The 16,021-nt window shown below is 39.6% G+C and overlaps 1 protein-coding gene across 2 annotated transcripts; it reads left to right on the top strand.

Annotated features, from left to right (window-relative positions):
- Positions 1–5,801: 5,801 nt before the first annotated feature.
- On the top strand, positions 5,802–14,986 carry LOC124869879 (uncharacterized protein CXorf38 homolog). 2 transcript variants are annotated; one of them, XM_047368087.1, is made up of 6 exons: positions 5,828–6,189; positions 6,273–6,407; positions 11,497–11,619; positions 14,205–14,354; positions 14,460–14,666; positions 14,770–14,986. In XM_047368087.1, exons 1-6 carry the CDS (start codon positions 5,983–5,985, stop codon positions 14,890–14,892), a joined length of 945 nt encoding a protein of 314 aa, XP_047224043.1. In that variant the 5' UTR covers positions 5,828–5,982; the 3' UTR covers positions 14,893–14,986. The 2 variants fall into 2 exon arrangements, with proteins under 2 accessions (XP_047224044.1, XP_047224043.1); XM_047368088.1 differs by lacking the exon at positions 11,497–11,619 and having other exon boundaries at positions 5,802–6,189.
- The last annotated feature ends 1,035 nt before the right edge of the window (positions 14,987–16,021 follow it).

Raw genomic sequence — 16,021 nt, forward strand, 5'->3', positions numbered from 1 at the left:
AGAAACTCTTTGTTCCAACATTCACTAAAATGGTCGGACCTCTAGGGAAGGGACTGATACTGTTAGGAAGGTGGATAACTACTGGAGGACCTGCAGACTAGATACCAAAACAATATTCCCATAAAAATCGATATCTTCACTGAAAGATTATTTTTCCACCAGCTAAGGACTGATAATCTGTCAGCGCTATCTACCGTATTAGCTTTTGTTTAAATCAGCAAAGGTGGAATACTCTCCCCTAATTGGGGTTTGGTCTCTGGGGGTCTGGATGAGTCTAGGTATTTTTGTGCATTAGTGATGATAGGATGGAACGAGAGATGGATAGACGGATTGTGGTAATGTCTGCACTGATCTGGTCTGCACCGTGAGATTAGAGCCGAACCAAACGTGCAGTTCTCGATTTATTGGTCTATGTTCTCTCTCTCTCGAGATGTACATCATGACCAAAAGAATGAGATTAAAGTGGCTGAAATGAACCTCTTCTGATTCCATCAATCAATCAGTCATTTATTTGTATAACTCTTTCCACATTCACAACATTGGTGACCAAAGTGCTTAACAAAATTAATATAAATTAAAGCTGCAAGCAGCATCGTGGGCCCTCGCGGCTCAGCGCCACTCGGCCTGCGCAACAATTGCCGGAGCCTGGCATCGCCGCCTCCACGTGACAGACGAGGCTGCCGCTCAAACTAGGTGGCACTGGGAGCAACCTCTCATATGTGTTTCGGTGATACCAAGTTCTGCTCTGACAAGAAGTATTCAAAATTTGGGGAAAATCTGACCTTCCAGATGGAAGCTGCACTCACTTGGTTGTTAGTGGGCGGTGCTAAAGTGATGTCATCAATTGACTGTGCCAACATGTTCAGCATTTGCCCATGATGATGCATATTAAATTTAAAGTGGATCCGATGATGTATGAAGGAAATAAAGTAGTTAAAGTGCCCTAGGGGGCACCATTGATCAAAATTCCAATTCAAATGTAAGGCCATGGCGTGATGTCGCAAACCACGGTCGCACCCTCCAGCAAAACCTGTCAGTAGTGGAGACCAAATTACACCTTAATGTTATCGGTCACTGTGGAGTGTTTGATGTTGGTTAGGTGAAAGGGATCAAATATGGAACTTCCATAGTAAAACATGACACTTCCTGTCAGGGAACGGGGCTTCGATGATGTCGGCATTTGACCTTGGAATATTGTTCGGGGCCAGATGTGGATCAATCTCAGGCATTTTTGTGTGTCTGCAATGTTCCTTGTAAGAGCTATGAAAATATTGTTTTAATGGCGAGAAGTCAGATTTTGAGGCTTGGCCACACCCACATGCTTTCATGTAGCAAAAAGCTTTTGATAACTTTTAATCCCCATTGCCTTTAGAGTATACTGAATGATTTTGAAGCTTCTAAGTCAAAAGCTGTAGGAGGAGTTCACTCAGATACAGAGTCTAGAAAGGGCAAAATTGGGATCAAAATCGTACCTTCGATCCAAAATGGTTGACTTCATGTGGGGTTTGGAGGAATGCTCCAAGAGACTTTTTTGTAAGTCCTAAGAAGTTACATATGTGTACCAAATTTCACAATCCTCGCTCAAAGCATAGCTTGGGGTTGATTCTTTTAAATTTTCTAGCAGGCGCTTTGAGTGTCTCGTTGCTGAAAAGCGCTATATAAATAAACTTACCTTACCTTACCTTACTTTATGGAATAAATAGGCTATACCCACCAAATATCTCATCAGATCTCTTTTGGAGACTAGACTATGATCACTCATATTTAATATGGTGCAGTTCAGATGATATATGTGGAAATTAGAGCCAAACGTATGGTCGAGACATCCAAATTCGCTGCGCCACCACGACCCCACTCTTTTATGAAAAGTCACTGTGCTTCAAAGGAAGTTAGACCCACTAGTTATCAGTCACCTGACACAATTTGAAGGGGACTGAGTGTAGACAGCCAGATAGTGACTTTTCCCAGTAAAAACATGTCCCCTAAACATGGCCAAAAATTCACAATTTTGATAACTTTTAATCCCACATGCCTTAACTGTATATTAACCAAATGTAAAGTCGATAGCTCAAAATCCCTAGGAGGAGTTCGTAAAAGTTCGAGCTGAGTAAAAATGAAAAACAGCCAAACATTTGCCTTTGATCCAAAATGGCTGACTTCCGGTGCATTTTAAGGCATACCCCCAAGAGACTTTTTTTCCTGCTTTGAGGGGCTCTACCAGTGTGCCAAATTTCAGATCTCTGCAACTTACAGTGTGGCCTATCTCGCATTGAGGGGTGGCTAAGAGGTTTGGCCATGCCCACTGACAATGACATTAAGGGACAAAAATTTCAAGTGGGGGACAACTTCGTGTATAGTGTGCATCTAGGGGGGTGGCAAAGCCTCCAAAATGTCCCGCAAAGAGGCAGCGGAATAATAAGAAATTGAGCAATTACAATAGGCCTTTGCAGGTTTCCTGCTCAGACCTAAAAAACACAGAAGCACACACACAGATAAGAGAAAAAAGAAAAAGATGGTTAAAAACAAGATAGATAAAACAAGTAGTTCCACTTCATTTTTAAGTATTAAATGCCTGCCTGAATTAAAAAGTATTGAGCTTTGATCTAGAAAGGCCAAGTTCAGTTATAGATTGAAGATCTAGAGGAAGCTGAATCTCAGAAGCTCAGTCACCCATTTATTCTGTGGAATTGTGAGTAAATAATACCGACTGTCTGACTTCAGTGACCTGGTGTGAATAGAAAGGCTTGATAACTTGGATAAATAAAGGGGGGCAAGGCCGTTAAGAGCTTAGAAAACAATTAATAAAAGTTTAAAATGTATTCTAAAACGGACGGGAAGTCAATGTAGTGAGGATAAAACAGGGGTAATGTGTTCGCATCTGGGAGTGTGAGTTAAAAGGCGAGCTGCTGTTGACTGGGGGACACCGACACAGAGAGGGTTGCAAAAGTCGATTCTGGAAATGATTGAAGCAAAAACAGCCTTCTCCAGGTCACAGATAAAAAAAAAAAACAACTACAGAAACTCAGAGCTTGCTCTGCCACTTTGAAAAAAGTCAGCTGATGTAGTTCGTGTGGTTGAAAAAGCAAGAGCACCACCATAAAGAGCCTAAAAAGTCAACTCCAGAACCTTGGGTTAAGGTGTAGGAATCTGGGTCTTGTGCTGAACTGGTAGCCAAAGAAGCAAAATTAACAAAGGTGTTGCATGAAAGCCCATAAGGGACTGGGTTAAAGATATTGCAGCTGCTTTTTGGACCAGCTGCAAGTGAACTATATAAATTTCACTGAGACAAAAAAAGGGAATTCCACTAATCAATGCGAGAGGAGATACGAGCATGGATCACCATTTGCATCTCAGCATTAGTTTCCCATTGTCCCTTATGTGAAAAAAGCAGGAACAAACAACGTTCTTCACATAATGTTCAAATAATAGATTGTCATCAAATAAACCTCAAAAATAATTTAATAGTAAGCCTAATGTATGAGGAAACTGAACCTGGTCAGTAAATGGTAAAGATATCTGGAGAACAGATAAGAACCTCTGTTTTTTCCTCATTCAGCTCAAGAAATCAATCATTCAACCAGTATTTAATTGATTTCATATACCACTGTTGAACAGATCGTTTAGAAAATGAATGCAGTTAAAGTGATTAAAAGCCGAATGTCGTCAGCGTAGCAAAGATAAGAGATTTCATTAAAAGATTTTAAAAGATGGTATAAAGGAAGGAGATAAAGCACAATAAAACAGGGCCAAGAACAGAAGCACAGTGGGAGCCCATGGCTGAGAATAACAGACCTTGAGTTAAAATTATAATGGGCAATGCAAATATTTCTGAAAAATACATTCTCAGTATCTGAAGCAGCACGGAGTGATCCCTATAGCACCAAAGGCTGAACTTAAATCCAGGATCACCAGCACTCAAGACTCCCATTTCCAAACCCTGTTCATCATCAAAACACTGGCCACTCTGAGGAATGCTGACTCTGAAGAATGGGTTGTTCAAAAAACAGACTGAAAATTTTTTGAAATATGAAATTCATCAAGATCATCCCATAGTTGTTATAAACTTTTGGCCATGAAAGGATGTTTCTGATAGGCCTGTAGGTATGGCAACATGATGGTGTTTTAAAAAAAATGAGAGCTAATGAATTTCAGATCATTCAGACCCAAAGACGATAGAAAAAGGGAGCAGCAGTGATCTGAAATTAAAATATCCTCAATGTCGAGGTGTCTAGTCTCATCAGCAATGACAGATTTAGGGTGACCTCTGGTGACCTCTACTTATTTGTGCAAACAGGTAATGCGTGAGTCTGTTCTGTGCTTCGGCTCTAGATAAAAACCTTTCAAGACTATATTTTTCAACACGCCTGACATGAGGGGTTCTACACATTATTTGTGTCAAATTTCCAGAGTTATCAGCCAATACCTCTACAGTAAATGTACAGGAGAACATTTCTCATTTGGCAATTCAAAGTATGTCTGGCAATGATTGTCATTTTCTGATATGCATCTTGCTACTGAGTAAAGACAGTTAAAACTTTTCTTCAGCAGAGGCTGATCAACAATGACATGTTCTTCAACATCTGGTTAGTGCTGGCAACTTTTTCAGATCATGTCAAGTGTAATTCTGTCTTTTAGAGAGACAGCATGAATCTAGCGGAGTCACTGGGTTTAAAATACCTCAAGTTTCTTCAGGTCTTGTTGGAGGATGATTCAGGTCTTAGGTCCACAGTGAAGGACAGAGAATATTACAGTGCAATCAAGCACATCTTGGTCTGTGGGAAGATAATGGACTTGTTTAAGATCCACCATTGAAGGGATCTGTAGCTAAAGCTGCGGCCACAAATTGGCGGATGACCTTGAATGTTGAAGTTATTTTTTCTCTTTTACCTGTGAGTCAAGAAATCTGAAACATCCACAGCTGTTCAGTCTGAACACTCTTAAGATAGGTGAGAAACCAGCTTGCTCCTCTCTCTGGTTTGCTCACATGAGGCTGACACCACAGTCTTTCTTGCACTCTTGGTTGTTTCCTTTCTTGTAGATGGTAATAATGATGGTCCTCTTTCATCTCACTGGTATGTAGTCTAATCATTGTGTCATTAGAATTAGGAGAATGACTTGTTTAATTCTGACTTTACTGCCATCCTGTATCAATCTAATGTTCATATCTAAAAGATAAATTAATTTCCATCACATCAAACTATTTTTAATTCTACTAAAACTGACCTAAACATTCTCCTTATATTTGCCAGGGGTTGTAAATCTCAAATAAACTGATTAAACCTGAGTTGTCATTTGAAACACTATTACAGTGTAAACAGTTACATGCAAACGTCAGTCAGTCAGTCAGTCAGTCAGTCATTTTCTACCGCTTATTCCATAGTGGGTCGCGGGGGAGCTGGTGCCTATCTCCAGCAGTCTATGGGTGAGAGGCAGGGTACACCCTGGACAGGTCGCCAGTCCATCGCAGGGCACATGTAAATGTTTTAAACCTAAAATATGAATTCTTGTGATAGACTGCCAACCTGACCAGGGTGTACCCTGCCTCTCACCCAATGAATGTGGAGATAGGCACCAGCTCCCTGTGACAATGAATAGATGGATGGATGGATGGATGGATGGATGGATGGATGGATGGATGGATGGATGGATGGATGGATGGATGGATCTATGCTTATCCATACCTGAAAAATACTTGTAAAAATTGCATAATTTTCCAGAAGGCAGTCTGTATGAAGGCAGTCACATTTTACATTTTAAAATCTAGAATGAAAGAACTGTGACATTGTTTATCCCAACATTCAGTGAAAGCCGTCTCCCACCACCAGCCCACCAGGTTTGCAACCACAGCAATATGTAGCCACAGTAACACACTGCCATCTGGTGGCCGCTGCGCTGTTTGCAGCCGGTGGGCGGAGCTGAACACGTGGACTGGACATTGCTCTGCCCCTTTGTTGTGTTTCACTTTGAGGAAGTAAAGCTGAGATGGTCCATGAGGAGTTGACGGTCCGTTTAAATGACAAGGAGTACAAGAACTGGCTGAAAGCAGGACGCTGCTTGGTCATCCTGAAGGATGGCCTGCTTCCGTTCATCGACCATCAGATGAGAGCTTTCCACGGAGATCTGCTCAACCAGTACACTATTCTGCGGAGACCATGCGAGACCTCTTTTTGTAAACCCAGGGGGAATAAGGTAGGATCAGACAACTGTGGCTGTAAATATTGTTCACAATAAGTCCACAATCGCTAGGTTTAAGTGTGGTTCTATCCTTGTAGCTTGTCTCGGCATGCAGGGTGTGTTCAGAGTGGCAGAAAGTGATCCTGAGACACCACAGACAGCCCGATGTCACCATCCACTGGACAAACTGTTTTCCCCCTTACTGGAGATCGGACCACTGGGAGCTGGCCAAGGTAGACCACACATCACTTCTCCCACACACAAAGTCAACCTGAAGCTGCAGAAACTGCTGAAGATGCTGAATTTTCTTCTTAATGTCTGTCTCACCTTTGATTGTATATAAAATGGCTTTATGACTTCTCACATTTATATTGTGGCAGGGACACAAATGCTTGGTCTTGTGCTGACAATTCATGTTGTCTATAGATGATTGTGCAAAGATGACTAATTCACTGTAAAAAAATATCTGCTCTAAAAACTCTGGATTTTCACCATGGTACAGAATAATTGGATAGCTTGTTAGATATAAGGACATCCTAAACTTAGCTGAAACTGTAAAAAAAAAAAAGTAGCTGAAGTTACTCTATCAATTGAAAGAGTAGACGGATTACTTTAACACAGGGACAGGAGTGTTTAAAATTATTAGCCCCTTTTCCACCGAAAGCCCCAGGATTTAAAGCCCCAGGATTTGTTTTACCGGGGTCATAGGAATCCCAGGGAATCTCATACTTTCTTTTTCCATTGCCTAGAGAGGCCATTTACCATTTATTTAAATCAGCCTAATGACTATGGGGGAAGTTGTGAAGAAAACTGCAATACACCTTCATTCCAGCAGATGGCATTACCCCTTTACTCTTCTTAAAAGATTATTAGCTAATAAATTATTTTTTGATAAATAATAGATGATGAGCAGCTTTAGAGTAATACAATTGATTTATTCATTCCTTTATTCCTTAAGTTTCTTTGGACCATAAGCAGGAAAAGTTTAAATCATTTTATAATAAATGTTTTACCAACCTGCATCTGGCCAGAGTTGTTGCTTTACAGCTACATATTTCATTTACAATCACTACTAAATACTGATGAACACACTTATTTTACTTTTATATCATCAGGTAGACTCATATCAGATAACCACAAAAAATGTTTTTAGTAGAAAATGTATTTATTAGAATAAACAAAATGAGCAAATATTTATATAAAGTAGAAGATTCGTAGACAGTAGAGCAGACGATGGCACGACATGAAAAGGATCAGAGCTTCTGGGAATCTTCATCCAAACCTGGAACTGTTGTCTCTCCTCCTGCAGAGCTGTCTGCATAAAACTATGAAAAATTAAAAAATATTAGATAAATATATAAATATAAGAGATAAATTAACATGAGTTCATACTCCAGGTTAGGTTTACATAAAAAGATAATTTTAGGAAAATTTGTGGCTTTTTATGTACATGGAAAATCAAAAGTGCAGTACAGAATTGTGGTGAATTATTAATGCCAACAATAACTTAAAATGTCACAAATTTCCATCGGAAAATATTCAGTTTTATTTTCTGGTACTTGCAGTTATTCACAACATACCTACTAAACGCTTTTATATTTACTTTCAGCCGCCACAAACAGATAACAGGTAGTGGGAAATCCCAGAATGCCAAGCAAGATCAGGCAGCAGTTATTGGGGATGCCCCAGTCCAAACGCCTGGTTAACTTAGCAGCCAGACCAGCCTGTAAGCAGAGCTCCGCTGCTCCGAGAACCACGCAAAACATTTCAAAGTAGGCTCATTCTTGATGAACTGACTGCACTGATGAAGTTTTGAGGTCTACTTTCTGGCTTAAAAACATCTTAAAACTTCTTGTTGTGACAAATTAATGGTACAAAAAGGATTAATTAGTTTACTAATCTCCGCCATTACTGAAGCTGCTGGTGCCAAGCCTTGCTGCCCCTTTAACAATTCCGGGGAAATCTGAAAAGACCTACTCCAGAGTAGTAGGTCTTTTCAGAAAGTAAAGCCCCGGAAAAGTGAAATTACCCAGGGTAAATTTGTATCAAAATGCAACCTGGGCTTAACCAATGCCTGGGGCTTTCTACAAACAATGGAAAAGGGACTATTGTCTTCTTGAGTTAGCAATGGCTACCTCCAAATGAACGTATGCAGCCACTAGTCATGGGACTTATGGCTCTTTGAGGGAACCGAAGCTTCAGGATCCATTTACTTCAAAGAGTTGTTCAAAAGAGCTGTTAAAATGATCCGTTTTTGAAAATGTGCGTATTTCAAAGAACAAGCAATTTTACCCCTAACACAGTGTTAAATATATACATTTTTGGTAAACGTGGCATGTATGGGTGAAATGTACAACTAAAGCTAAATCATATATATTAAGTAAGATTAATATTTTCATTTAAAAGGCACAAAATAGAAACACAGTATGTTCATGCAAAAAAATCTTTCTTTTACGTATATATTTTCCATAACATTATGGTAAAAATATCAAAACATATATATATCATACACCCATGTATTTCTTTGGTGCAAGTATTGCGTGCATTAATAGCATTTTAATGCTATATGTAATATAGAAACAAAAGAAAGAAAGAAAAATAAAACAAAACAGAAGAGAAAAAAGTTCACTTGAGTTGCTTTGGCAGAAATAAAAATCACCTCCTGCACCATTAAATATAACTATTAAGGCTAATGGTTAACAACACTTAACTGTAAATATTAGCAATGAGCAATGACCATGTGCGGTTTCACCTAAGCAATATAGCGTAATTTAAAATTAAATTAAATTGAAAAAGCAACAACATAAGAAAGCAAAGTATCAAAACCAAAGAAAGGCTCTCACTAACTAAAACTCGAGTCTTATTGTTCAAAATGAGGAGCCATTTAAAAGAATCGATTCTTTCATGAACGTCATATAACCAGCAGCCACTGTCCTTTTGCAAAATGGTCTTACTGGTATGAAAACTATTGAAAAAAACTGTCTTCCTAATTATCAAGAGCCATAATGTGAAAGGTTTGGTTGGAGTAAAGAGGTCTTCATGATGTCCAAGAGGTTCCATCCAATACCAGGACTGTAACCTTCTGTGAAGCGTGTCAGGTCAGTGTGAGTGTATCTACACACACATTAGTTAGGCAAAGACCTCTTGGACCTGTGGGGAAAAGGGAAGCAAAAAGACCATGCAAGAAAAACATCATGAACAGACAGAAAGTCTACAGAACGTAAAGGCACAAACAGCAGCAGACTACTGTAAAGTTGTTTCCCGGCATTGTGAATCTGTTGTCGTTCCTGCTGTAAAGCTTCCTGATCCAGGCCATGTGAGGCGTTGTTTCTTATTCGAGAGAGGGGCCTTCCTCTGAGTTCTTAAGAACACTGCTATTAATAAAGATTTTGATCAAGAGGCTCTCAAAGAACAACTTCTTTCAACAATCCAGGTAGTCTGGTTGGTATATGGTCCAGCATGGTGCACCACTCTGTTGTCGTGGATAACATACAAGATTCTTTATTCAGCCAAGAAGTTTGTTTCAGAGAAGAAATGAGATAGACATCTCTCTAAAGATAATGATTTAATGTTAATAATTTAATAATAAAATGCATTTTAAAAACGATTTATACCATTCTCAATAGTCAGTTAAAAAATCTTTAATGGCATTACAGTAATTAAGCTTATCTTATAATTGCTGCTATGTTCCTGCTGGTTTTTTGATCATTTATCTCTGGCGATGAGCTCTAAGCCTTTGAGGTTGGAAGGCCTCCCTGCCATCGCCCTAATGTTCAGCTCCCTCCACAGATTCTCTATCAAATTCAAACCGGCCACTTCAATAAAAAGAAACATGCTGGTAAAATTCAAAGATACGTTTTGGGATCTAGCTCTTTTATTGTTGCTGGTCTGTCACCTACAGAATAACAAGCTTCCGAGTGGTTTACCAAAAAAATATATACCTCAAATAGACAAAGACTTGCCGATAGACATAAAGAGGTTTGCTATAATGTGAAGTACCTCTAGATGGCAGTAATGCACCTATCTGAAATAAAAAGGTATCCAATGCGAATTGAAACATTAAAAAAGTAGCAAAGATAAACAGGACAGGCTCCACACTTATTCAGTCTTTTAAAGTTTGCATAGGTTCTGCTGAACTCTGTAGTTTCTATTTCAGTCAACTGCTTTCTTGGCACGATCATTGCTGTGGGGATGCTTTCTCCAGCATTTCTCCAGCAGTGACATGAAAGCTGATCAGAAATGATGGGGAGATGGATGGAGTAAAATACAGGACAATCCTGAAAAAAAACTCGTTAGAGACAGCTACTATGAAATGGTTTAGATCAAAGCAGATACATGTGTTAGAACAGTCCAGGCAAAGCCCAGACCTAAATCTAATCACAGATGAAATAAATATAAATGTATGATACACTTCTCAGATGTTTATTTGCCAAAAAAGGGAACTGTGATTTGTCTTCCACTTCATGCAGGTCATAACACACCAATAAGCATGTTGGAGGCAATGCTGGAGCACATCAAAGAAGTTTAAACCAACAGCCTTCCACCTTAAATATAATGTGTTATAATGGCGCTATCATTGGGTCCCCCCCGCTGAATGAAACTGTTAGCAGAAATCACTTCATGGACTCTAAACACGCCACTAAAGCTACTAAACACGGTCCGACAGATGACAGTTGAAATGGCTCTGCGGAGGAAATGGAAAGGCATGAAAAACCAGGGATAAGCTGTTAGACATAACTCATAAGCAAACCTCTCTGATAAGATCAGGATTCATCATCGCTCAAGAAGCGTGTATATTGCACAACACAGAAATCATAGTGAACAACAGACATAATTTGAAACAACAAATGCTGATATTATTTTTAGAAAAACCTTATTTTAGGTTGACCGCATGGCTGAGGTTTTAAAGGAGTCTATGGTCAGTTGGCTGATCTTTAGTTCAAACCTAAAATTTCTGATGCATGAAACAAAACATGCAGTAAAAAGATTCCCATCCTGAAATACATGTTTATTTCTAGAAAGCATGTGTATTATTGCTAGGCAGCAGCTTTGCTTTGCATTTGGAATGTTCAGATTGTTTCAACTACAAATTACTTAAGAAAATAGTAATAGAAATAGAAAATAAAATGTGTTTTTCTGCTCTATATTTGAATGACTTTATTAAAAAATGGTTCTTCTGTGGGGGAGAGATGGTAAGCAATCATGTTGTGGTTAGAAAATCCTTTAGAAGGGTTTTAAATTGCTGTGCTTGCTAATTGTGTTGGATTTGGGTTCAGTGTGTGCATTGTCCCCCCATGTATCTGTTGTTCTGGGTTTCATTAGGCGTACATGCCACGAGGTCAGGCTAAAGTGAAGGGGGGCGATCAGTGTGACGCATCTGCTCTCCTCAACCTGATCAACTACTGCAAATGTTTCTGCTCTGTGGACCCAAAGCTGGTGAGACAGGTGAGCAATGACAAAAATGGACATAGAAAGCAGCATAGTTTCTCAACCTCATTGAAGATGCAGCATTTTACAGTCTGCAGGCTACGCTTTGTGCACACACAGTTAAGCTACAGCTGTGAAAAGTCCCTGAAGCCATTGTTCTCATTTGAATATGTGTAAATGCATCAATCTCTCAACAAAGGTCAGACACCTTCTCAAACAAGAAGGACATACACACTAGTAAAAACCCTGCTGCAGCTCCAGGTTGACCATTCTTCTGGATAGTTGTCATACATAATATTCTGTCCTAAAGTGGTTGGTTTCCTAGCATGAATATTGCTTTTAAACACTGTCTAAAACGTTTCCTTGCACTTGAGGATGAGTGTTTGGGAAGAATATTCCAGAAGCTTCATTAGACGATGCAAAAAAAAACAGCATTTGGGATTTGTTTTGGATCACTGTCCTGTTGGAAAACCCAGTTTTGTCCAGGTTTCAGCCATCTAACCCAAGCTATCACCCTCCGAAGAAAGTAGGTTGGCTTCGATGTTTCAGCACAACCCAAGAATCACCAAACCTTAGGCTGGAACACCAGTGTCACAGTAAACCATGAACGGACAGGATGGAAACAAAAAATAATCCTTTACTCCAGAATGGACACCTGTAAGCTTGACCGAAATTTGCAGCTGCCCTCGTGGACAAGCCAAATCCCTTCTGGAGAAAAATCCTATGAACAGATGTAACAAAAAATGAGTTAATTAGTCACCATGACAACAAGGTTTGCATGAGTCAACGCAAGGCTTTCAAACCTAAAAATACTATAGTATTTGTCAAGCATGGTAGCACTGGGGTCTAATTTGCCTCCAGTGGTGCAGACGCATTGCACCAAGCGGATGGAGTAATGACCTTCAATATTTTCAACTACACCTTAAGAGAACAATATAATGATTGAAATGAATAAATCAGGCTAACATTAAGCTTCCATTCCATTAGTTGACTACTAATTGTCCCAAGAAGAGGAGTCAAATAGTCCGCTAGTGTTACACCAGGACCTTATTGATGGTTACAAACAGTTCTTGGTCAAGGTATAATTTGCTAAAGGACATTGGTCTGTATGTACAGTACGTAGTAACAAATAAGAAATAAGTATATACAGCTTATTGCTGAGAGAAAACAATGTAAAAGAATGACAAAAATAAATGGGATTTACTAGTCTGAATATAACATTAGAAAACATAACTACAAGTAAAACATAGATGGAAATTTGCAGGAAATTCACCACAATTTAATGTTGTTTGGTGATAAGGAGGAAAGCCTTCTTCCAATTGAATATAATTTTATTTTATATCAATAATATTCAACTTCTGTCCCGAGTTGGGCGTTTACACAATCAATACACCTAGCAACTCTAGCTTCAACTACATAATACTATATAATAAATTAAATATATCAATATATCTGAGATTAACCTATTTCACAACCATTTAGAGACCCCAAACAGCGCAGACGTTGTGTTTCTTTACACTTCCAAATATATGCTGTGAAGGATGGAAAAATATTGTTTTTGTTATATTCCCCCTTTATGTATTAGTAAACGTCTCCCCACCAGTGTGGTTGCTTGGCTGCCATCAGTCAGATAAAATGCTGCAAACAATACTTTAGTTGAGATGTTGGCAATGCAATCCTAAATGGATTTTATTTCTACAGAAAACACAGTTTTAATTATTCAGTGGAATCCACCTGCGTGTAATTTATTTTCTGTATAAATCCATCTGTTCTGTGAAGGCCTCCGAGGTTTGTTGGAGAACATTCTAAAAACACAATATCCTGAACATACCAACACAACAAACTCCATCTACCCTGACAGGCCAGGCATAGCTGAGCATTGATCAGAGAAGCAATGAAGAGGCCCAAAGTAACACTGGAGGAGCTGCACAGATCCAAAGCTCAGCTCAGAGAGTGTGTTGACAGTTGCGCCCTCCACATATCTGGATTTTGTGAAAAAAAGGAAAAAAGCTAAATAAGTTATTTTTGTCTCAAGCCATGTAGGGAACACAGCCACCACCCAGAAGAAGGTGCTCTGATCTAAGGTGACCAAAATTAAAAGTTTTGGCCAACATTCAAAACGCAGTGTTTGGTGGCAGCATCATGCTATGGAGATTATTTTCCAGTCAGAGTTGATGGGAAGATGGATACAGCTAAACACAGGACAATACTGGAAGAAATCTGTTAGAGGTTGCAAAAGAATTGAGGCTTCGGCCGAGGATCACCTTTTTAAAAGGAAAACAACACTAGCTAAAAAGAATGATTCCAGTCAGTGTTTTCATGGGTTAGAATGGCCCAGTCAAAGTTCAGGCCTAAATCTAGTTGAGAATCTGGGGCAAAGCTGGTAGAGGCATACAGCAAAAGACTTTCGACTGAGACTACAGTGAAAGGTGTTTCTACAGAGTGTTGACTCAGGGAAGCTGAATGCAAAGGCACACCACACTTTTCAGTTTTCTGTTTGTAAACAAACTTCTAAGCCCTGGCTTATTTTCATACTATATTATTTCCAGGCAGCGATGACCTTTAACTGATGCTCTGTACTGTTTGTGTGTTTCTGCTTCCAGGTGATTCAATGCAGGAACGAACTGATGCACTCCTGTGAGTTTCGGGTGAAGGATGACTGGATGAGGCACTACAGAACCGCTCTGAAACACTTTGTGCAGCAGCTGAGCAGCGTACCCCACATGGCAGCCGTGGGGAAACAAATCGAACAAGTGAGCATGTTTGTAAAACCAACGCAGCTCCACTTTGAGGCACTTACTCACTGCTGTGTGAGTAATGTTTGATGAGATTTGTTCCTGTTTTTTCTTTCGATCCAGATGCTGACTGTTGAGCTTTCGATATGTGTGTTTGGTGTTGACCAAATGGACTCTGCCGGCCCTTTGGCTGGTTTAGATCCGGATTCTGTCAGTGAGCAAGAAACGAGTGCTGAGTTAGTCAGCCAGTGGGAAGCTGAGCTGCTGCAGGAGGTGTTGCTAGAGTGTCTCCATGCTGCTAATGAGGAAGATGAGGAAGCAACGACACATGTAGGCAGAACAAATACAGATGGCTGCATGCACTTTCTTTTTTTATACAAATGCATAAAGAACCTGTGACGTATGTTTGCACAACTCTCTGTTCCTTCCTCAGGACACTGAACAGCTGAAAAAACTGCAGGGCTTCCTCCAGGCTAACAAAGACCTAGGTGAGAGGTTTGCTACAGAGCTTCAAGCTATCGGCTCTCTGGAGGTCAAAGGAGAAGAAGATGATTAAAAGAAAACGAAGAGTCTATTATTCACTCTGTATGTATTTAGTACTTGAAATGGGGAATAGTGAGAATTCAAGTAAATAAACAATTGTACCTAGAGCTTATTGTACCAATAATTTTCCCCCTATTTTCTTCATAAAAAGAATATGGGGGAAAAACTTGAAGTGTAACACAAACTGGAGCTGCCACTATTAGTCTGTTTATGGTGCTTTTCTAGCAAAAATATGCAAAGACAGGTGTACATGGTAAAATATGTTAACTTGGTTTATTATTGGTTTATTACCAGAATGTGGCTTTATTTAAAGGACTTTTGTTGTATAGTTTCCTTTAAGGTTAGAATATAGTGTTGGAGCAAGTTTGGTTACAGTAATCCTCCACATAAACGGTGTTCTTTAACAAAGGTTTGGTGCACAACATTGAATTTATTGTGAATTTTCTGTTATCCAAACCGGGTCAAAATTGTACATTCAGACTCAAACAAAACTTACCACAAAAGAACGGAAATGTTTGGTCCATTGTTTTTTGTTATCATGGTTCCTGGTAATAAGTCTTATCTAGTTGGAAAACTGTAAATTAGGGTTGGGGGATTCTGGCAGCATAACGATCCATGATCTGATTGTGTAACGAGGAATGATCTTCGCCTTTCTTCCAGTAGGGAAACCGCAGGTGTGTTTAGTATGCGGGTTATGCCCGTGAAAAACTCACCAAATCCTCTCTGTCAATGCTGAAGAAACAAGATCTATTGGCAATTTAACTCTTTATCTATTTAACAAACAGTAAAGTTTGTGTCAGAAATATACACAACAGTCTGGCACCTCCTCCTCATGCTGGTGTGTGACCATCGTGATCACACACTGCTGTGAGACGGCTTCCCTTTCTTTCAGCCAGCGTTTGTCACAACTTTACCTTGTGATTGTGCTGGGTATCCTGGCATGAACAGCACACCTAAGCTGATCCTCCAGGTTTCAATGACATTGAGGTCGTCATTGCAGGCAGGCCATTTCATCGTCTCCCCTCTCAAATTCTGGGAGTCGTCTCGGATAAACCCCTGTGCTCTGTGGGAGCAAGCATTGACAACATGGAGAACAGAGTCTAGACCTTAAAAGTGGAGATGGAGGACTGCCAGTGATTGAT

Source organism: Girardinichthys multiradiatus, chromosome 6 (assembly GCF_021462225.1).
Source record: "Girardinichthys multiradiatus isolate DD_20200921_A chromosome 6, DD_fGirMul_XY1, whole genome shotgun sequence".
NCBI classification, from domain to species: domain Eukaryota; kingdom Metazoa; phylum Chordata; class Actinopteri; order Cyprinodontiformes; family Goodeidae; genus Girardinichthys; species Girardinichthys multiradiatus.

Coding starts and splice junctions, on each gene's coding strand:
- LOC124869879 (XM_047368087.1), top strand. CDS start 5,983: ATGGTCCATGAGGAGTTGACGGTCCGTTTAAATGACAAGGAGTACAAG. Junction 11,620..14,204: donor ACCCAAAGCTGGTGAGACAG/GTGAGCAATGAC, acceptor TTCTGCTTCCAG/GTGATTCAATGCAGGAACGA. Junction 14,355..14,459: donor TGGGGAAACAAATCGAACAA/GTGAGCATGTTT, acceptor CTTTCGATCCAG/ATGCTGACTGTTGAGCTTTC.